We start from the raw sequence: 23,084 nt of genomic DNA, 5'->3' as shown, positions 1-23,084 counted from the left end.
ATTTGAAATTCACTATATTTGTTCAAAGTTACCCACAAATTTACTTAGCGAGTCGCCTGCAAAAAAGTTGAGTCAAAACCTACATAACGTAAGGTAAACCCCTTGTTAGTCGGTTCCGTTCGGCCTGGTTCGCATATTGTGGTCAAGTGTTACTTTACTAAATTTAATACTTTACTTTACTAAAGTTAATACTTTTTTACATCATGTTGGTGAAATGTTTAATAAGTTTTTTCCGATGGTAAGACTTATAAACAAATGAAAACTAAATAGGTTCAAATTCAAATTTCATTTATTTCCAGTAGGCCTAATATAATCACTTTTAAATTGTCAAGCCTGTCTGCTTCTTTACCACCATTTATAGAAATTTGATAAATAAATGTATGAACCGTTTTCATTTTCATGGATGGCTCAACCTTGACTTTTCGCCGTAGTGCCTACGTACTTTTTTTTGTGTTTCTATCCCTGATATTGGACATACGCTCAATTATTTGCAGTCGATAAGCTTTAACCACTAACTCCCAAAATTAATATTCATCTAATCCAAATTACAAAATAACAATTAATTAAGTTAGGCCATCCTTTACAACCGAAAAGAGTGGCAGCTGTCATTTTTATCTTCTATCGGTAGATTTTGATGTTGGATTAGAGTGGTTGTTAACTTAGGTGTCATTCAATCACATATAAACCAAATCTAATTTCGGATCAACTTTTGTTAGATTCACATTTCTTTGGATCAACTTTTTTAAAACTATGTGCCATTTTTTTCATTCAATAATTATGCCCAATTCTTTATATTAATTATTTCCGTCATATAAGTATCTGAGATCTTACAGATAATAATTTTAAATTAAAACTCATTATCATACTAAATAAAACTTAAATAATAATAATTAGACTTATGTGGACTAATAGACTATATTAAAGAAATCATATTGTAAACTATTTAAAGCTAAGCAGGACGTCCAGAACTAAATTTTACAGTTTACACGTGACATTTGACATTCATCACATATACCTACTTCGACTCGATATATTATATCTACCCACAACTGGCATCCGTACAAATAAAATTCTTGGAAACATTTTGGAAATAATGTAAAAGTAACAATAAATTACTTCTTAACTTCTTATCTACAGTCTATAAAGTCACCTAATTTCAATGTAAAATGTTTCGAAAATTAAAAAAAAATTATATAACTTACATACACATAATACTGAAATAAGTATTTCAAAAACATTCTCGTGTTTACCGAATTTCGTTATAATTAATAATGATTGTGAGACACATTTGTATATAAAAAATAAAACAAAACAAAACATCATAAACATAAATTTCACACAATTTTCAATAACATATTGCACTAAAACTTTATAACTTAATAATAAATATTGCATTAAGCGTTAAAACCACATTACGTGAAGTAAAATTACTTAAGTCTTAAAGTACCTACTAAAAGTTATTAAAATTTTAAGAACAATTTGTCAGTCCAATGAAAATTTAAGTTATTTAATCCTACAAATTTTGTAATAGTAGCTAACAGTAAGATGTTATTACTTCTTAAGGCGGTTTCGCAAATAGCTGGTGTAGGTATAGGCCCGGGATAGCGAGTTAAAGAAATGTAACATTACTAAAAGAGAGATGCCTAGATTAAACCCTTACTGTGCGAGGTATTACAGTATATTGATAATCAAAACTTTAGTTCAAGAATCAATACTTTTAGCAGTGTAAGCAGTACACCTTTTCCTAGTAGCCTTGTTTATGATTATTAAATTTAGGTATCTCTCTTTTAGTAATGTTACATTTATTTAACTCGCTAACCCAGGCCTATTTAAGGTCAAAATATGGAGTCACGGATAAATATAGTCCTAATATGAAAAACAATAGCCGAAATTCCAAGTCATAGTAAAAGTGATGTTAAATCACTACGATTAGAATATAGTCCTAATATGAAAAACAATAGCCGAAATTCCAAGTCATAGTAAAAGTGATGTTAAATCATTAAGATTAGATAGCTAAGTTATTTTAGTTGTTATATTCAAAGGTATCTTAATTCAAATGGGTTTGTTATTTTTAGGTTCCTTTATTTTAATTATAGATGAAAACTGAAATATATGTTACTTGAAATATAGTAAAAGTGATGTTAAATCACTACGATTAGATAGCTAAGTTATTTTAGTTGTTATATTCAAAGGTATCTTAATTCGAATGGGTTTGTTATTTTTAGGTTCCTTTATTTTAATTATAGATGAAAACTGAAATATATGTTACTTGAAATTGTAATGATTTTCCCAAAACTATAATTTACTAATATAGATACTTTTAGATAATAGGTGGTACCGTAAACCCTAAAAATTACCGTATATTTACCTAAAGAAGAATGGAACTCGGAAGATGAAGTTCTAAGGTGTTTCTGTGAAATCATTAGGCTGATTTTTGGAATCTACGTTAATAGTGTAGCCTACACCGCTTACTTCTCGTAATGCTACCACCTTGTTCCACCAATGGCACGAAAAGTACCACTGAGTCCGGATGATGCTCTTGTTAACATCCCTTTAGATAAAACTTTATAATATTAAACGTAATAAATAGTTATTGGTAATTTTCTTGTAACTCTTGTGACTTCAAAAAATATCCTCCAGAGTGAATAACATCTCACTATTAGCGAACGCCAACAAGACGGAAATTAGGATTTTCTAATTAAGAAATACACGCTTACATCGTACAAGTACCGAATATTGTGCTAACTACAGTTCTATCTTTAACATTTTGACTAAATATTAAGTACAATTTGGTGCTCAATTTTAATAATGTAAAGTGTTATTCATTTATAACTACATATAAGACATTATTTATCTACTATAGTCGAAAAATGTGCAACAGATTCGAGAATTCTCCTAAATCTACAACAAGTCACAACGAACAATTTGCTCTGAAACTGGCATAACTCCTGCGTTCTGTCTTTGACAATAAATAATACAAATGTTCCATAAAACTTGATAGTATCGTGATAAGTCTTAGATAACAGTTTAAATTTTTCGTTCTTTTTTTTCTCTAAAATATTATTTATGGTCGCTTTTCCTAATACTAACAGACTCTGATTCCTTCCACTGTCTCCTTGTTTTCGATTTCAGCGCAGCATGTTCGGAAACTGCACAATATGGTTCACAAATCGTCGCATGAACGTTTACCACCTACGAAGCTATTTAAACACTTCAGTGTTAATTCTAGTGTCTATGACTATAGGACTCGCGTTGTGTCCACATCCTTCCGGTTTTTCTCGCCATTCACACTATTGTCCGTAATATTTTTATATTCTGGAACAGAAAACATAATTAAGTATCCGTATTTATACTATGTTATACTACCCTCCGGACGCTATATTGTGAGAAATTCGGAAAAAATAAAAAATATGCCATGTTATTTTCGCAAGTTTGTAATTTAAGATTATATATGAATTTAAAAGCACTTTCAAAAACTTAAATTTCAGTAAAATAAAAAGGTAAGGACAGCGGTCACTAGGTTTAGACAGAAATTATCAACTGCACTTAAGTCTCGGTTGTATTGCCCGGAGATAGACTGGTTGGTAAATACAGAATTCACAGATCACAAGCATCACATACAAAGTTTCAACAAAATTGTATAGTCTTGAGTTAACTACGTCACTGTGCGATGCATTATTGAAAAAAAAGCAACTGATTTTGGGCAGCATAGTAAGTAGACCACACCCATGATAGACCCATTATAGCTTTCAGGAAGGGGTTCAACGTTACATTCTTGCGCAACTGTGTCAAAAGACAAGTTACCTTTGCATGGTCCAGGGTGCAGCAGGTCAACGACTTTGCCCGCATGGCAAGTAGCACGCTGCAACCGGCACCAGGACGCGTACGTGCGCGCGTCCGACCCGCAGATAGTGCGTCGCGCACCGCCGCCGCACGCACCGCACGAAACGCACCGCACGCCGCTTGCACCGCCCGACACGCAGCGTTGGCCCGCACCGCAACGCACCCGGGCACATGTTGCGTTTGCTGCGAATAAAAAAATGATCTTTATAAAAATTATTAAAATAATTGTTTTTAATTATCAAGCTAAAATCATCAAAATTTTCATGATATATTTGAAATAATAACTATTATATTCAATATTACAAGGTTAAATATTTTTAGGTTTGAGTGGTTCAGAATTCAGTAATTTCCATTTGCTATAAAAGTATTAATCTAACTACAGATTTTAATAGTTGAACTTATAAAGTATATTATCAGGTTGAAAAATAATAATAATGCGATTTATAAAAAAAACGTCACTAACCTATACAAGATCCTTTGTAAGCAAGAGGCAGCGCCTTCCCACGCTCGCAAGCCGCCTTCCTCAACGCACATGCGCCCGCGTAAGTGCGTCCGTCTACCGCACACACAGGCGCGCCTGCCACGCTGCAGGCGCCGCAACGCACGCAGTGGGCGCCAAGCTCCGCGTCCAGGACGCAACGCTTCTCGCCCCCACAACGCACTCCTTCACAACTTCCAACTGTCAACAAAAACAATGATTAATTACACAAATTAATTACCTAATTTACTTTAACGAAATATAATTTAGATAATAAATCACATTAAAATATTTACAAATAAAAATTACTTCAAAATCCCTACCTACAATTATTAGCATTTTTTTTTATAACAGCCCGAGATGTTGGTTGGGATAAATTTATTTATCAAAAATTATAGATAGATATCTGCTACCTAGAGTCCAGACGGATCAAATCGCGGATTTTTTTGAAATGAAATGAATAATAATTAATCACGTTGTACACAAAAGAAATAAAATAAAGCATAGAAGCCTAATTAAACTAAGGATTCCGATTGATTTTACCAGAAAAAGTTACTTATTTTAAAATTCTGAAAAAGCGAAGTTCTATTTAAAACCCACTGTGCGTTACCACGTCAAAGACAGTAGGCCCCGCAGCTCTAGATGGTTCCCCTAAAAGAATTTAAATTCTTAGAGCGGTAAACAAACTCATAGTAAAAGTCCAAGGGGCTATATGGTACCCTCTGATAACCAGTGACAACAATGAATGAGGAAATATGACGCCGAACGTAACATAATAACCGAGTAGAAATCAGACTAACGAGCTTCGACTGTAAATATTCGACGCCTTTCCCAGTGGATTGTATCGTATTGCGGTTTATAGACCGGCGATAGAGTCTAGTCTAGACAGCGATCAAGTGCAGCCACTTTAGAGCTCAGATTACGGAGAATTTATCTCGGTTGAAATCAGGCCGAGCATTGCTGCTTGTGCTTAAATATTTTGTATCTGGCGTAGAGATAGTTGGAGGTATTTTGACTGAATAATGTTTAACGTTGATTTATTAATAGCAATTGGAAGTTTACTGAACTATTCTATACCTACCTAAGTACCTATATTCAGATACTCATCATTATATTAACCCACTTCAGGGCACGGGTCTCCTCCCACCATGAGAAAGGGTAAAGTCCGTAGTTCGCCACGCTGGCCCAGTGCGGATTGGTGAACTCCACACGCCTTTGAGCATTATGGGCAACTCGCAGGCAGGTTTCTTCACGATGTTTTCCTTTACCGTCGAAGCAAGTGATATTAAAATTGCTTATAACTCACGTAACTGAGGAAAGTAAGAGGTGCGTGCTGGGATTCAAACTCTGTCGGTCCCCCCGAAAGTGACGCTAAAGTCCTAACTACTAGGCAATCCACTATAGGCAAATTCGTGGGAATATGTTGGTCCCGTGAAAGTCCTTTATTCGAAAAAGGATCATATTAGGTATTCGAACATTGAGGTATTCGATAGATAGTTACTCAGAAGGGAGACCTTGTTTCGTTTTTCTAAAAAAAAAAATGCCTCTCTGTGTGTTAAAGTTATGCTGTCGTTCGAAGAATTATATTATAGGCAATTATTTGGAAAACGCATACAGAAATCTAATTTGATTGATTTGATTATAGAATTACAATAAATAAATGAGACGTAGACTGTAGGAGGCTGTGTGGCCAGCATTAAAGCTGATTGATGATGTATAACTTCACCTGCCATTAAGAGATTGTATTAACATTGCAGAGACAAGATAACATCGCCTTCGTTGCCAGTATTTGCCCACCAGTACCTAGGTATGTGGTTTTAATCTGCCACAGTTGGCCGTAATTTTGGTCTCTACCTAGATAAGATTATTATTCGAATCATTAGATATTGTATAATGTAAGCTCGTTTGCTCGTTATTGTCAAAACTGCATTCTAGTTATTTTATGCCTTTTATAAATGGTAGTTACCTACGTAATACTTATGTAAGACCTTACTTTAGAAATAAGCTACTGGGGCACTCATAATGTCTCATTGATCTAGTGGTTATCATATTTGACTGCAGATCATGAGTTCCAGGGTTCGATCCCTAAGTCAGGCCAAAGAATAGTATTGGGTTTTTCTCTCAAGAAATTCTGAGTACTTCGAAATGCAAGAGATGGCGTCAGTATAAATAATTGCTAATGCCGCCAACCCGCATTGGGACAGTGGGGTGGGTTTAAAATTCAGGAGGCCTGTGGTCGGTAGTGGGATGATAATAGGTTGAGTATGGTGAACTACAGGCCTCTCTCATAGAGCGAGTGAAATTACTACCTGCATTAAATAAATAAATATACTACGACAATACACACATCGCCATCTAGGCCCAAAGTAAGCGTAGCTTGTGTTATGGGTACTAAGATAACTGATGAATATTTTTTATGAATAATATACATAAATACTTAGAATAAGTATGCATATAAACACCCAGACACTGAAAAGCAATCATGCTCATCACACAAACATTTTCCAGTAGTGGGAATCGAACCCACGGCCTTGGACTCAGATAGCAGGGTCGCTGCCCACTGCGCCAATCGGCCGTCAAAATAATGATGGGTTAAACTCATTCTTAATGCAATGCTTATAAGGGCGCACCTAACTAAGCTAAAATATTACAGACTTGGATGACTTTGATAAGACTCATGTTAATTTAAAAATAAGAAACAAATGATTTTTGATTCTGGCGACAACAAAGAACAATAAAATTTGTTCGAAGGTTAATCTACCCAGTAACTAGTTCCAGAGTGAGCCAGACAGAGAGTCCTCATTCCATACTATGAATAACAATCTTACCTTACAGTTGCTGATAACGTCAATGTATTATGTAATAGTTTGTTATTTGTATTGCAATGTTTACAAGATATAAAAAAAGCGGACAAAGCGTCGGAAGCGGTGGTAGCCCAGTGGGTAGGACTTCAACTTCACTTTCAAGAGAGCGAGTTCGAATCCTGGCACGCACCTCTAACTTTTCTAGGTTATGCGCGTTTTAAGTAATTAAAATGTCACTTGCATCAACGGTGAACGGTGAAAACATCGTGAGGAAACCTGCATACCTGAAAATTCCCCATAATATTCTCAAAGGTATGAGAAGTCCACCAATCCGCACTGGGCCAGAGTGGTGGACTACGGCCTTAACCCCTTCTAATTCTGGGAGGAGATCCGTGCCCTGTAATGGGCCGGTAATGGGTTCGTATGATGATGATGATGATAAAAAATAGATTAAATCAAGCAATAAAGAAATAGCTACCTACAAAATATGTATTTAAAGGCGAAGTCACCCAATAGGAAATAATCCAGTGTGAGCCAGACAGACAGTCCTCATTCCATACTATGAATAACAATCTTACCTAACAGTTTCCGATAACATTAATCTAAAGGTTGGTATAAAACACATTTATATTGCAACGGTCGTCTAACTAAGCATAATATGTTAAAAAAAAAAAAAAAACTACCTTTGATAAGTCCTACGTTTATTAAAAAATATTTTCAAAAAAAGACATCAAAGAATAGAGGTTCTTCTTTTTGGATGAAACTATTTGGCGAGAAATAATTTTATTAATATTACTCTATTTATACATCGCGTCTTTAATGTATAAAAAAAAAAAACAGAAACATGAAGAAAGAAGAAGAATGTGACTCTCTGAAGTAGAATGTCAATCTCTGCTAGGAAACCTTAGAATAAGGAAAAAAAAGAGGAGAACAGACCGCAGGCGGTACAATTTTTATAAAATACAAACATGCGAATACCTACATACTAATACACAATTTACACAAATACACCATACATAATATGATAAATAGATATAAAAATAAACATAAATATTACATTGTTTATTATAAATAAAAAGAAATTAAAATTTAATTTACATACAATAAATATTTAGGTACGTGAGAGTGAATATATATCTACTATTAAAAGTCGTATATATAATGGACTTTAAATGCCTTTTATTAAATGTTATAACATAATTTTACGTTGCATTTGTGCATTTTTTTTAATGATTTAAAAATGTGACGGCATAATTCAAAATAACACTAACACTAACACGGTAATTTAAAAATTGGAGCAGCGTGGTAACACCGACCCCCGGTCATTTGAAAGAGCAGTTCTGTGTGATATTATTTCAGCCTGATATCTCAGAAGAAAAAAAAAACATCGCGTCAAATAGAGAACTATTTGACGCGATGTTTTTTTTTCTTGATCGAGTAGGATTTTAAATCATTCGTAGGTAACATATTAAATCAAGCTGCGTTAGTGTTTATGTAGTTTTGTCTAGAAACTGCAAATTAATGATTGTGACGAGCTTTGGCAAAACGCAGTTGACGTAACTGCATCAAAACTGTACTTAAAACTGCAAGTTGTCGTTGCAAGCCAGCTGGCTTGAACTCCGTAGACGTCATTGTACGAGTTCGACAACCTAACTACTATGACATCACATCATATCATATCATAGATCCTAGTAATCGATTAATTTCCTCTAACAATAGGTACTCATTTACTTTATGCTCTTATAATGCATAACACGTAGACTTTTTTGTCCACCAACTCTTAAGGGCTCCATTCACGGCCGCTCGTCGTGCGTCTCAGCGTTCGAATGACCGCGAATCTCAGCGATCCGTCGCGTTGGAAATTGCCTCTGCCGCACGAGCAATGGGTATGTTCCGTATAGGCTCCGAAATGGCAGGACCGATTTTAATGAAACTTTCAGGGATTTTCCGGATTGACCTGGCGAGTAATCCTGTAAAGTTTCGTGACGATCGGAGCACTTATTTACTATGATGATATTCTATTGTTGGGTGTACATGGGTGTAGATAATGATCTTCACCCGCCCGTAAAGAGAATAGAAGAGAATGAATACGGAGAGAACTAAATGATTTAATATATTATGAGACTTAAATTAAAAATTTAATGATGTAAGTTTATTGTTTAAATAAAATAAAGCAATATCTAGCCCGGCGAAGCGGGCTGGGTACGCTAGTAACTACTAAAAATTTAAAATACAACAAACATATATTTTTCCCTTATTCTACATATCACACCTAAGAGACATCATACAGATGTTCATTAGAGATGGACATAAACGTGCAATCCTTCGTCTGCGAAGCAATGTCTCGTGTGTGGAGACCTTTACGATCGCTTTTATAATCTGTGAGAGTTTCTTTTTTTACATCCATTGAGTTGCGTTATCTGTGTGCGTAACGAAGGAAGCACTCGTCGGGGCCGGTTTCTTGTAATTACACCTATTCTGCTCTCAGTTATCCGAGAGCCGTTGAACAATTCGTTCACACTGTTTATGCTAGTTCAAATTTTACGCCACCATCGTCATCACCATCATCTACCCACTATAAGGCACGCGTCTCTGTCTATAATGATATGGGTCTAGACCGTTGTACACGCTAGTCCCCTCAGACGCTCAGGAAATCTGTCATTTCCTTACTATGTTTTCCAACACCGTTAAAACGGGATATTTAATTGTTCAAAACGCATATAGCTCAGAAAAGTTAAGGTGCGTGCCGGGGTTCGAACGCAAACCCCCGAGGTAAACATTAATTTGATCGCATAAACGACGATGTGTAGGACATCAGCTTTATTGACTATCTTCAGGTGAGATCATGGTAATGCAGTAACTTTTGATATACCTAGTTAAAAAGTGACCTTTAAACTAAATCTTAAATTAATGACAAATTAGAAGGAAAGGTTTACGCATCTCGTGTGTTCGGAACTTTCAGATTTTTCGGTGAAAATTTGATTGTGAATATGTTTTGTATACAGTTTCTTAATTAAATAAGACCTTTTACAGAAACTATTTTATTTCGCTTTTGTTGGATGTACCTACAAAACTGCCATTTATTAATTGGACGTAGTTAAAGCGTAAAAAAAAGGTAATTCAATGTCTCACTAGGTTAGGCCACAAATATAATCTCGATGGAATTTCTGCCATACCTAGGTATGTCAGAAATTACATATACTCTTGAGCAGAAAAAAATTACATACCGCAATAGTAACAACTTGAACGAGATAGGTTTTATTCAAAATAAAGAACAGTAACATTTTACGAAACCGAGTTTAACAGTGATATGTCCAAACTACCCATCGCCACTCCGGCGTCCTTATTTGCCTTAAACAAATCCCCAACCTCTCGAACTCTGCTCTAGAGTTTAATGCACTTACCCCGAATTACTCTAACCCGCTAACATCTTAGACTGCATCTTCGCTTACGGTCAAGTCCGATTACTAGGTCTAACTTGTGGTGGAATAAAAAAAGTACATTTAAAAAGAATGATCCAAGGTTTTATGTCGCTGGCTCCTATACAAGCAGATGACATCCTGCTACTGTATCCTGACCACACGTTTTTGAATGCTCGCTTTCCAGTGAAACTTGTATACGAGGAGACGGCGTGGTAGGTATCTAAAATTGTTTTTATTGGAACGGGATGGCGGTAATTACAGGGTGCCGCTACTGAGAACTGTATACCATTTTTATAGTTATTGTTGACTGACCGGATGGCACACCTGATGGTAAGTTGACAACTAAAGTTTTTAACAGAGCAGTACGGTTTCTTAATCTCATGGAATATCAGGAATTTGTGGCAGACGAAATTGCAGGAATATTTCTTTTTTTTTAATAATTGGTGGACCAAGCTGATGAACCACCTGATGGTAAGTGGAAGACCTATAAACATTAGTAGTAGGTAGTGAGTAGAAATAGAGGTTTTTGTGAAAGAGCTTGTCCGGGGAAATACTATCGCCATGTTTATTTCTGCCGCTATGCAGCATTGTTTCAATGCTGTGTTCTGGTCTGAAGGGTGTCTCATTACAGGCACTTGAACTTAAATACACCTCAAAAGGCTCTGTTTATAGGCGATGGGTTTCAACTTGCCTGTAGACATCGCCTTATTCATTAGGCATTCAATTTAGACCTAAGTTTCGTGACGGGCATAACTTTTCTACACGAAAAGAATTTTAAAATGCATTAGAAATTTTTATTTCGATTGAATAAGTAATACCAAAAAAAAGCTAAAAACCTACAGCATCAATAAATGCGTTTTCTTTCTTTCTTGCTACGCGCCAGCTAGTCAAGTTATTTTGATGGGAGCTAAGATGTTTTTAAGGAAGATTTTGTTCGATTCTGTATACTCTAGAAATCATGATAGGCATAACTATTTATGTTAAGTTTACATAAAAACCAGAAAATCGAAGATATCAACTAATAGGTTAGAGGTAAACCGAACACCTAAACGGATCAGCTAGTGCAAAAATAGCTGGTTTACCAAAAATTATAACTGTAAATAAAAAAAAAAAAAACAGTGCAACAATACGTGCACAGGGCATGCAAGAAAGACGCCCTGCAAAGTGTCGGCCTGTGTCCATCAACTTGACTATAGTTTTCTAACCGCACGCCAAGTAATGAACTTTATAGGCAAAATTATATATATACTTTGAGTTATATTATTGCATTTTTCTTAGGAATTTTTCATTTTTTTTTTCAACTAAATTATTGACTATGTTACTTCGTGATAGTTTAGCTTTCTTTTGGTCCAAATCAGTCCAGTACTATCGCCTGTCGGGGCTATTCGGTATAAACAATCAAACAAAATAAAAAATCCTTCCTCTTAGTAATAACCAAGAGGAAAGATTTTTATAAGTGGGCAAGAGGATTTCAGGACAACATTCGATTTATCCAGAACAGCGAAGATAATAATGGCCCCAACAAATAATGCCACTTATTCTGAATCGTAAATAGCTGAAGCATTTCGCAAGGAAGTTGCGTCGACAGTTTGACATATTAACACCTGGAAGTCAGACTAAAAATAACAGGCCGCGACGCATGCCTCGCAAGTTTGCTTGCAACATTGTTGCCCCGATGTAAATGGTAAATCAGCACGTCAATATTGTCTGTTACGACTCCGAACCATGTTACTTTGTAATAGTTACATGCTCCCTTTGCACAAATCACTGTCCCTTTGAGTTGATATATTAATAGGTAGACCTATCTCGCTGTTGAGCCATGTCTACAAGTTGTTCTCAAGAGTCATTACGAATCGTCTCGCGAATAGGTTCGACGACTTCCAGCCTCCTGAACAAGCCGGTTTCCGAAAGGGCTTCAGTACCATAGACCACATACATACGCTGCGGCAGGTTATACAGAAGACTCAAGAGTATAACCGGCCACTTTGCTTAGCGTTTGTGGACTATGAGAAAGCCTTTGATTCGGTGGAAACCTGGGCTGTGTTAAGGTCACTGCAGAGATGCCGAATTGACTACCGGTACATCGAAGTTTTGAAGTGTTTGTACAAAAACGCCACTATGTCAGTCCGTATACAGGACCAGACTACGAAACCGATCCAACTGCAGCGAGGAGTGCGACAGGGAGATGTTATCTCCCCGAAGCTGTTTACCGCTGCGTTGGAGGACGTTTTTAAGCTTCTGGATTGGAACGGGCTTGGCATCAACATTAACGGCGAGTACATCACTCAACTTCGGTTTGCCGACGATGTAGTCATAATGGCAGAGACTCTGGAAGACCTTAATGCGATGCTCAATGACCTCAGCAGAGTTTCTCAACAGGTGGGCCTTCGTATGAACATGAGCAAGACGAAAATTATGTCTAACGCTCATGTTGCGCTCCACCCAATAATTGTTGGGAACTCTGCACTCGAAATTGTAGACGAGTATATATACCTAGGACACACGATCCAGTTAGGTAGGTCCAATTTCGAGAAAGAGGTAAACCGCCGAATCCAACTCGGATGGGCAGCGTTCGGGAAACTTCGTGACATCTTCTCGTCCAAAATCCCCCAGTGCCTGAAGACTAAAGTCTTCGAACAGTGCGTGTTGCCAGTGATGACTTACGGATCAGAGACATGGTCGCTAACTATGGGCCTCATAAGAAGGCTCAGAGTCACTCAGCGGGCGATGGAGAGAGCTATGTTAGGAGTATCTCTACGTGATCAAATCAGAAATGAGGAGATCCGTAGAAGAACTAGAGTTACCGACATAGCTCAGCGAGTTGCGAAGCTGAAGTGGCAATGGGCGGGGCACATAGCTCGGAGAACCGATGGACGTTGGGGTCTTAAGGTGCTGGAATGGCGACCCCGCACCGGTAAACGCAGCGTAGGTCGGCCCCAAACGAGGTGGACAGATGACATCAGGCGAGTAGCTGGGAGCCGTTGGAGGCAAGCGGCCCAGGACCGTGCATTGTGGAACTCCCTACAAAAGACCTATGTCCAGCAGTGGACGTCAATTGGTTGAGATGATGATGATGATGATTAATAGGTATATATTAAGATTATCCTTTAAGGCAGCATTTGACTATTATTGGTTGCCAATAAACCCTTTGAGTCGACTCTTTTGTAAACGGATTCGCTTTGTCAATGACTATTGCACATTTTCACTAACGTCGAACAAGGCTATGCCTAAATAAGTACCGCCTAAGCTAAGGAGATTCCTAGGCATACAACAAACGTTTACCAATAGTTATCACCTAAGAATTCGTGAAGGTTTCCTGTAGCCATCGCCTAAATTCATTCCATTCCATTCCATACAGCCATTCCATTTAGGCCTAGGTTTAATAAGGAAATAATTCTTGCACACGAAGAGAATTTTAAAATGTATTAGAATTTATTATATCGATTGAATAGGTTAAAATAGAATACGAAAAAAGCTAAAATCATAAAGCATAAATAATAATACATTTTCTTTTTTTTTATAAGCTATTTTGATGGGAGCTAAGATGTTCTTTAAGAAAGATTTTAATAATAATTATGAAAGTTATAATAGGCATAACTATTTTAGTTTAGTTTACATTTTTTATTGTAAGTATTTATTTCTATATTATTTGTATTAGCTATTATTATTGTATTATTGTTATATATAGTGGATGTAGTTTATGTTATGAGATATTTTTAAAATTGCACTATCCCGTTACCATAATCATTAAGGGTTGTCCGGAGAAGATCGCTTCAACCGATTAAAGACCGCCTTTGCGCATTTTAATTTTTCTTGTATTTATGTTTTCAATGTATATTATCTTCATAACTTAATTGTGTGCAATAAAGAATTTATCTATCTAATAGGTAAGAGATAAACCGAAGCCCTAAACGGGCCAGCTAGTACTAAAATAGCTGGTGACTGTCATAAACTGTATGTTCGTTTATTTATATTTGATCCATATGTAATGCCGATTGAATTTATTGGACGTTAAGATAAGCTACTCAGATTGCTAAACGGGCATCAGATGAACTTCTCAGACCGTTGAATGCGGCCACGTGGCAATGAGTGTCTGATAAGACGTCAATTAAAATACTGTGCGGCTTTGAAATGTTATTTTTTTAACTCACTAATGGCACTTTAATACGATTAATGGTTCACTTATTGGTTTACGTTGCAGTTTGTAATATTTGTGTATATATGTTTGACTAGCTGACCCGCGCAACTTCGTCTGCACCAAATCGGTTTTTACAGGTTTTCGGCGTTCGCCAGTAAAGCTCCAAGTCGGTATGACTTCTTTAGAATTCATCGTTATATTTCAGCTAATTTACCGAAAACCATAGTAAAATATACAGTTTAAACCTTCTGCATGAGTCACTAGTGAAAAGCGTATGAAAATAGCGCGCCCAGGCAGACAGGCAGACAGACGCAACGGGGGATTTTGTTTTGAGAAGGTATATAGACTGAACTTAGAAAGATATATTGATAGAAAACAGAAGAACATCAAAAACATTTTTATCCCCTCATCTGTCCATCGTCCATCCATCCATACATCCATGCTCAGAAATTTTCGCATTTATAATATTAGTAGGATGATTCACATGCATTCGATCGTTGTCCCATATGCCTCGCGACTTGCTGTTCTCTGTGAAGAGTTATGTCCTTCTCCGACAATATTTATCAGATCGTCATTAAAATTAGACACTACACGTTTGATAGTATACACTTTCAAATAAAAAAAGAATTAATAAAATCGGTCGAAATTTAACGGAGCTATGAAGTAAAATTGATAAAAATAATTATCCCATTTCCCGGAGGATAATTATTATTTATCGGGATAAACAGTACCTTATATGTTGACCCGGTATATCAGCTACCACTATACCAAATTTTATTTAAATCCGTTCAGTAGTTTTCACGTGATGCCCGGACAAACAGACAGATAGACAAATATTAAATAAAAATCTGTTTTGGACTCAGTGTCGATTATATTTAATATATTTAATGTACAGAAATCGTCCAGTTACAGTTTTATTATAAGTATAGATATTGCCAGATATAAAGTGTGAAACTGTTGCCTCACTACTCTAAGATATCATGTTATGTATGTATATTATGATAGAAGCTTTATGATAATATTTGGAACTATCTGGTAGGAGACTGCGGCTGTGGCTAGTTTCTTGTTACCACACTACGTACGTCAAAATCGTATGTTCTACAAAAGTAAAAATAATAGATGAGTGGATTTTAACGCTGCCATAGGTAGAGCTTCAGTTTTCCCCTCCCAGGTGAGCGTCCTTTCATCTATGACTGCATCGTCATGTTACATCGGTTGAAATCGCAGTCAAGCGTTCACTTGTAAACTAATAGTAATAAAAATACTTTCATTAGGCAATAAATATGCATCTACGTTATCAACTGTCAGAGTGTAAAATTATTCTAAGCCACATGGTTATACAAGATGGAATAAGTTGAATCTGGAAAATATGTTTAAAAGAACGAATCCTTCCTGGGCTCTAATTAATTGGGCCCAAACATCGGCATTAAATCTATAAGATACCTTAAAGATTTTATACCGAAATGATTTTATGATAAAATGAAATATTTAAATCACTCCAGTTAAAAGGGTTTATGTTTATTAACATTCGTCCTTAGTTGTATTTTTTTTTAAATAAACATTTTAGGAGGGGTTTGATGAAGACTTCCGGCGATAAAGCTTCTGAGTTTTTGGAATCCTTTACCCTGTTGTGTAAATTCGAAAAAATATCGGTTGGTTTTCTCTAATAGGAATAATGCATGAAATCAGGAGTTACTTGGTGAAAGTCCTAGTACACAGTACGATCAGATCAGATTGTTTTGGTTTGGTTTGTTTATCTTGTAAGTTTTAGCCAGAATCTTCAATGTATGCCCTAATATATTTGTTGCGACATTGTTACATTACAGATCTTTGATTTTTTTTGATTTTTCTCTATTATATTAATTATGCTGCGTATAAACCCTCCTCTTTAATCACTTTATATATTGCTGTATGAAAATCCGTTGTGAAGTGTAAAAGATCTACGCGTACAAACAGCGAGAGTGACTTTATGATATGCTGTAAGTAGATAGTACTTACCCCTGCAAGGTCCAGGGTAATCCAGAGAGAGGTGCTTTGCGGGGCGACGGCAGGCCCGGCGCCGCAGGCGGCACAAAGAGCGGTAGGTCTTGCCGTCGCTGCCGCACACGGGCCCCGCTCTGCGGCACGTGGCTGCGCAGACGCACCTTGCTCGACCGCCCCTCACCACGCACCGCCGCCCCGCTCCACATGATACGCCTGCGCACGATTCTGTGGAAGACATTTTACTTAGTAACCGACCCAATATTATCGAAATGAGCTTAATTTAGCGCATGTCGAAGCCAGTGCACTATTTTAACGTCCTATGGAAACTAGCTACTCACGAGACGATCGGCTAGGGAGGTTTTTAGGTTCGCATTTTAAGTGTTTATTTCTCAGAAGGTACTCCGTTTAGACGAGGTAAGGATAATAATAGCATTGCAATATAGAGATCATAGAGAACAAATCGAGATGCTATTAATTAATAAACATCACAATTTTTGTGGGCCTATTCCAATTACAAAAACGATTGGCTCCTTTACCTTACCTACTTTGATGTAGAAATGTTCCAATTATGAATTTGATAGCAGTATCAAATTAGGGGCTATTTTGACAAAGGTAAGTGCATCGAAATGCGATTTTTTTTTATAACTCATCTAGGGCTTAGGAAAAAGAGGCAAAGGTCGATATTTGTACATCCATTCTGCAGCGGATGAAGCAAGCCTATACTATAAAAATTTATAAATTGTATTAATCTTGGCAGTAGGGGCCTTGCTATAATAATGCCGTGTTTTATTTTGGATTTGTGTTGTTTGATTTTTAACATTTTCACATCCCTATTTAATTAGTTAAATACAAAAAATAACAAATGCTAAGAAATAATGCGCTTGCTATAATAAAAAATAAGTATGTGTGTTGTTTCCAAAAATAAAGTTGTACTCCTTGTGAATGTTCTTCTCAAATAAACTTGTTGGTAACGCTTATACTCACTGACTGACAAATCAAGAAATATAAGGAACCGTAAAAACCTACAAACTTTAAATTTGGAAGTTAGGTTCGTTCGGGAGGCAAGCAGCTGCTATGGAATTCGAAAACGATTCCCCCCCTCTTTTGAGAAAGAAAAACCGAATCACTCACGAATCTTAGACACTGCTTAATAAGTTTAATTTTAATTCTTAGTGGTCATATGTTTAAACCGCAACTTGGTCCTTAAATTGGTTATTTACTACTTACAGCGGACTGAAATAACCCGAACAAATAATATTCTAATTTAATACTATTATCAATGCAATCAACAGGTTGTAATAATCTTGTAAAGTAATTTTATTCAAAAATAATTACAGTTTATCTTTGATTGGAACACTAAACGTGTATGTACAGTTTGACATGTTGTTTAACAGCTCAACTATACAAGGCTAATGAATAACGCGAGAGATATTCATTTAAAATCCAAATGCGGTGAAATATTCCATGAATTGCTCTAACTTCATAGCTAAACAATAACTCTTCTGTGAGATGGTGATAATAAAAAAAAACCTGGCTAAGTTTGGTGTGCGCTCTTCTTAGACCAGGGCGCGTTTGGATCTCTCATAGCTTTAGTTTTATATAGGAGGATATAGGATATTTTGTATAGGAGCCACCTTATTTATTGTAGTCTGTTTTTTAGTATTTCTTGTTATAGCCGCTACAAAAATCCATTATCTGTGAAAATCTCAATTGTCCAACTGTCACTTTTCATAAGATAAAGCCTGGTGACAGACAGATAGAAAGTTAAATGTGACTTATTCTCTAAGAGAATTTGCTACAGGAAACGTAGAGCTGTCTCTCACACTATCTTTTAATTTAAATAAACATGTTAAGAAGCTATTATTAGTTGTAGATTTTGTGATTACACTATGTTAGACACACTAAAGACGGAATTAGACTCGATTATTCCAATTACGGCGTTAATGAGCGCACTTTATTCCACTCTACGTGTTTACGCCACGTGAATGTCGTGTGACTCAACGGTCGGATATTTTAAGATGTTGTCGCACCGGTTTTTTTACTCTGTGACGATATGGCATTTGACTCGTTGATACCTACTGCCATTTACGGTTACGACACTTGGTTACAGGCCTTGATGGAATTAGGGTATTTTTTTTCCAACTTGTGAGTTAAGTGTTCTTGCAGTCAGACATCCATTTGATCTTAGTATCCCATGGCTGGACAACTCGCGTTTTTTTTAATCACTCAATTTTAAGGTTATAAAAATAGGGTCTCAAATTTTGGGTGAGATACAGTATACGCTGACACATTTTTATTCTTTACTGCCCAAGTTCTTCATTCGTGTTTATTACGTTTTTGTACAAATCCCATAGGAACTATTTGTTTTCCTAGGAAAAAAGTAGCATACTTTACTCTCCGAACTTTTAATTAACTCTATGCTAAAAAAGTTGACTGGTTGTTTAGTTAGGGCGTAAGGGCGGAAGGACAAACAAACAAACAAGCACACTTGCATTTATAATACTAATGTTAGTGTATAACTAACATATACTAAGAAACCAGTTTTTTAAATCTGTGATGATATGGCATTTGACTCGTTACTCGTTACGTACTGCCATTTACGGTTTCGACACAGTTACTGGACTTGACGGAATAAGGGTATTTTTTTAAACTTGTGAGCTATGCGTACATGCTCAGAAGACGTCTTAGTGTTTGGCCCTAGACACAGCAATATAGCAAATATAGTCCATAGGCTGGATAAAGGCACATCTCGGTACAGCTAGAATGGAGAAGAGACATTTTTCTCCCCAGGGAAAGAATACAATTTATCTTCTCTAACAACTTTTTCAACTCTCTAAACATTGGCGTATAAATGTAAATAATATACAAGTACGTTTACTAGTAAACGGGGGTAAACTGCACCTGTTCCCTGTTGCCGTGCTTCGACGGGTGTACACTGCACACGTTAATTTTATCCCTTGTCTTGTATACAACGTGTTACGGAATTAAGAAATACTGTTCAAGGGTGCATAAGGATATTTCATAAGGAATCACGCTGTAAAAATATTAAATCAAAAAAAGCATATTTATTTTTCTATACAAACTAATTCAAGACATCCTAAAGTTTTCGTATGACAACCCTATTGAAGATAAAAGACCGATATGCGCATAGTACCTACGCTACGTGACGCGTACCTAATAAAGTGACAGGAGTCACTTGATTTTAACATGTGATGTGATGTGCATGTGATGTATCTTTCAGTAAATACCATGGCAGTGGCTTACTCAAAAACTATTGGCGTTTCGGTTTTACAGATAAGTATTAGAGACAGTAAATAATGTACCTTAAAGTATTTGAAGTAATATTTAGGTTTTCATTTAAACTTTCTAATCGTTATAGCTGGGCTGGGCTGGGCTGAGCTTACTTTTAAGAGTGGAGGCCTGTGGGCTGTGTCCAGCTCAGTAGCTTGCACAGGGTTTTTGACCATTGTATGCATATCGAAGGAAGATGCAATGGAAAAATGCTTCTCCTTAATGAGACATACAAAATTTTAAGGTAGGCAGAGCTTTTGTGTTTGTATGAAGTGCACGCCACTCGTGCCAGTCCAGCCGTGGGATATTAAAAGGCTGAGAATTATAATGATAGGTATTATACCTACAGGTCTAATACCTATCATTATAATTCTACTTAGTTATATTTAGGCAGTAGCAATAAATACTAGATACTATCTATCGGACGATGCACGGCTGGCCTAATTCACTAAATAAAACAATCATTGCTTATCTATGTACAATCCAGTTGTGTAGTACCTACTAGCCAATTACCTATTTGTACTGCCACTTGAATACCATGTATTGCTATACTTATACATTTATATGATACCTTTTTAGTTTAGTGGCCTGCAGTTAAAGTTTACCAGGATTCAAGAAATAATGACATCAAGGATGCATAATACTAATTGAAAATTACAGGGCGTCTTTATGCCGTTTGAGTCTTTCTACAAAACTGAGATGATTCGCTAATGCATTCGTATTTAGGCAAACCATTCACATAATTTAATTAGCTATAGAAATCAAAAACATTTATGTTTCATTCACTTTACGAAAATTACTGTAATATTACTTTTATTCATTGTCCAAGATAGATGAAAAATAAATTATTTATTACTAATAAAAAGAGGTCTCTTATTGAATAGTCGTAAAATAAACAAAAACATATCACGTCTACTAAACCGTTAACATTTCTCTAAGCACATTATTTAATCGTTAACCTCAAACGGAAATGTATCCGTCAGTCCGCGATGGAATTATGTTGTAGCACTCTATTTCTGAAACGTTGCTCCAAATACCTCGTCACACTAACTTATCTCCAGTAGTTTATCGTTATACGTTTAATGGAAACCATAAACGTGTTCCGGTGCATATAAATATGCATCGGCCACTAACTAAGATCTTCGACGGTAATGATTTAGTTCTGGTTTTATCAAACAAGCTTTTCTGTGTCTATTGCCTGTAAAATAAATAATTCATAAAGTTGTATACGTGTACTTGTGTACACGGATACAACTTACACTCACACGTACATTTCTACCATGGTAGCGATTCCAAGCGATAAGGCGATTTAGGAATTTTGTTGCTAGTCATTCTTAAATGGAGACAGTGGAGAATGAGCAGGTAAGAAGAAGGACAAGGAGGTAAGACCTATTTAGACAGTTAGTTTTCTATAGTACGAACTGAAGTAAGTTCTTAATTTTGAGGAACACTTTGGAGACGTTTCCTCGTAGAAGAACATTATGCTTGCGTTGAGGTCGAAGCGGCTTGAGTCACTCCCCCCACGCGGGGAACCCAAGGCATCCCGCCGCCTTGGAGCGCCTTGGAGAAAAATACCTCGCCACTGTCTAGGTCTCGTGGGTTTTGGGTGGCAGAGACTCAGCGCATCCCACACGCAATGGTGGCACTAAGCTGTACCACCTCTGACTAGCAGAATGCACACATGACAAGTGACTTACAGAGAGCGCCTTGCAAAAGAATATCTCGCTAATGTCAAGGTCGCGCGGGCTCCAGGCGGCTGGGGCGCATACAAGATCCTCTATACGCGCAATGCAGGCACCAAGTTGCATTACGCTGCCCAGCAGAAAATATATAAGACAAGTGACTCACCAGCGCAGGCAGTACAAGGCACGCCACCAGAGAGCGCCTTGTAGAAGAATATCTCGCCGCTGTCGAGGTCGCGTGGGCTCCAAGCGGCTGGGGCGCGTGCACCACCCGCACAGCATTCTGCGCGCCCAACGCGCAATGCTGCTACCGAGCTGCACCGCCCGCCGCGCTCCATCCCCGACCAGCAGATCCCGGCTGTCAACCAAAAATAACATTTAAGTTAAGGCCCTTGTTAATGGCTGAAAATCTTTTGAGAGCCAGCTCTCTAGCTTCAAAAATTCTTTATCATTTGTCACTTAAAACTTATATATCCATGGCGTTCCATTATTAACCTGTACGATAGAGCAAAGTAGAGTTGCCCCGATAAGCTCTGATGGCGACGTGATCGATAAGTAATTTTTGACTACAGTTTCCCAAGTGAGGGTATAAATCGTTGGGTACTAGGGTTTTTTTCGTTGTCGAAGTACGCCAAGTTATTCCAAGCATTGGTGTTGTAATGTAGAGTATATTTTCGCTTTAAATTCGTCAATTCCAAGAAAGCCGCGGCGTTTTTCAGAATTGAGACATCAATCGGTTGTCGAGAATGGAAGATTGCATGTGGAATTAAAAAAAAAAAAAAATTTTTGAGAAGCGAAAATCATTGAGTAAAATTCACGGTATTCTTCGAAGATACATTTTAATTACATTGCAATCATCTACGAATAGTTAGTAGTTTCGAGAAAGGATTTTTGCCAGGCTGCCATAAATGACTCATTGCAACCATATTTTATTTTTATTTATTAAATTGTTTGCTTGAACATTGTACAACATAGATGTTAAGCGTAATTCATGATCTACATATCCTGCCAAGATTGCCATGCCAATTTTTTGAAACTAATAATAATTAATAATATCTCCATATTTATCTTCATAGTTCGTCTCCATATCTCCATAGGTACTTTTTAACACCGAGACTATCAGTCAAAGTATAAGTAACATTAAGTATCGGTTGTGGTTAAGGCAGACAAAATCTTAACCAGAACACTTCGACCGGTTTACCGGTTTCCATTGCACACCGTAGCCGTGAGCTTTGAATTCCTTCATAAAATATTTTACTAATAAAAATAGAAATGGCGTGTTGCGTGTGTGAAGTTAAATTATCGCCAACCATACATATTGTATAAATTTAATGAATATGCTACAGTATGCAAGTGTTCAAGAAATTTGAATAGAAGTGCAGTGCATGTTTTGTGACTTTTGTTGTTTGCTTAATCGTTTCAAATATCAGACTTTGCTACTGC

The 23,084-nt window shown here is 36.7% G+C and overlaps 1 protein-coding gene across 1 annotated transcript in view; it reads right to left on the bottom strand.

Annotated features, from left to right (window-relative positions):
• Positions 1–2,141: 2,141 nt before the first annotated feature.
• LOC120633027 (follistatin-A) overlaps positions 2,142–23,084 on the bottom strand; it is a 45,931-nt gene continuing 24,988 nt past the window's right edge. The window contains exons 2-6 of the mRNA XM_039903060.1: positions 21,808–21,999; positions 16,684–16,893; positions 4,307–4,522; positions 3,805–4,026; positions 2,142–3,315 (exon numbers count right to left, since the gene is read on the bottom strand). Of these exons, the coding sequence (XP_039758994.1) occupies positions 3,239–3,315; positions 3,805–4,026; positions 4,307–4,522; positions 16,684–16,893; positions 21,808–21,999 (917 nt within the window). The 3' untranslated portion in view covers positions 2,142–3,238. The remainder of the gene's footprint in view (positions 3,316–3,804; positions 4,027–4,306; positions 4,523–16,683; positions 16,894–21,807; positions 22,000–23,084) is intronic.

This window comes from Pararge aegeria, chromosome 21 (genome assembly GCF_905163445.1).
Source record: "Pararge aegeria chromosome 21, ilParAegt1.1, whole genome shotgun sequence".
NCBI classification, from domain to species: domain Eukaryota; kingdom Metazoa; phylum Arthropoda; class Insecta; order Lepidoptera; family Nymphalidae; genus Pararge; species Pararge aegeria.
The sequence above is the reverse complement of the archived record's forward strand: the minus strand, read 5'-3'. Positions and strand labels throughout refer to the sequence as shown.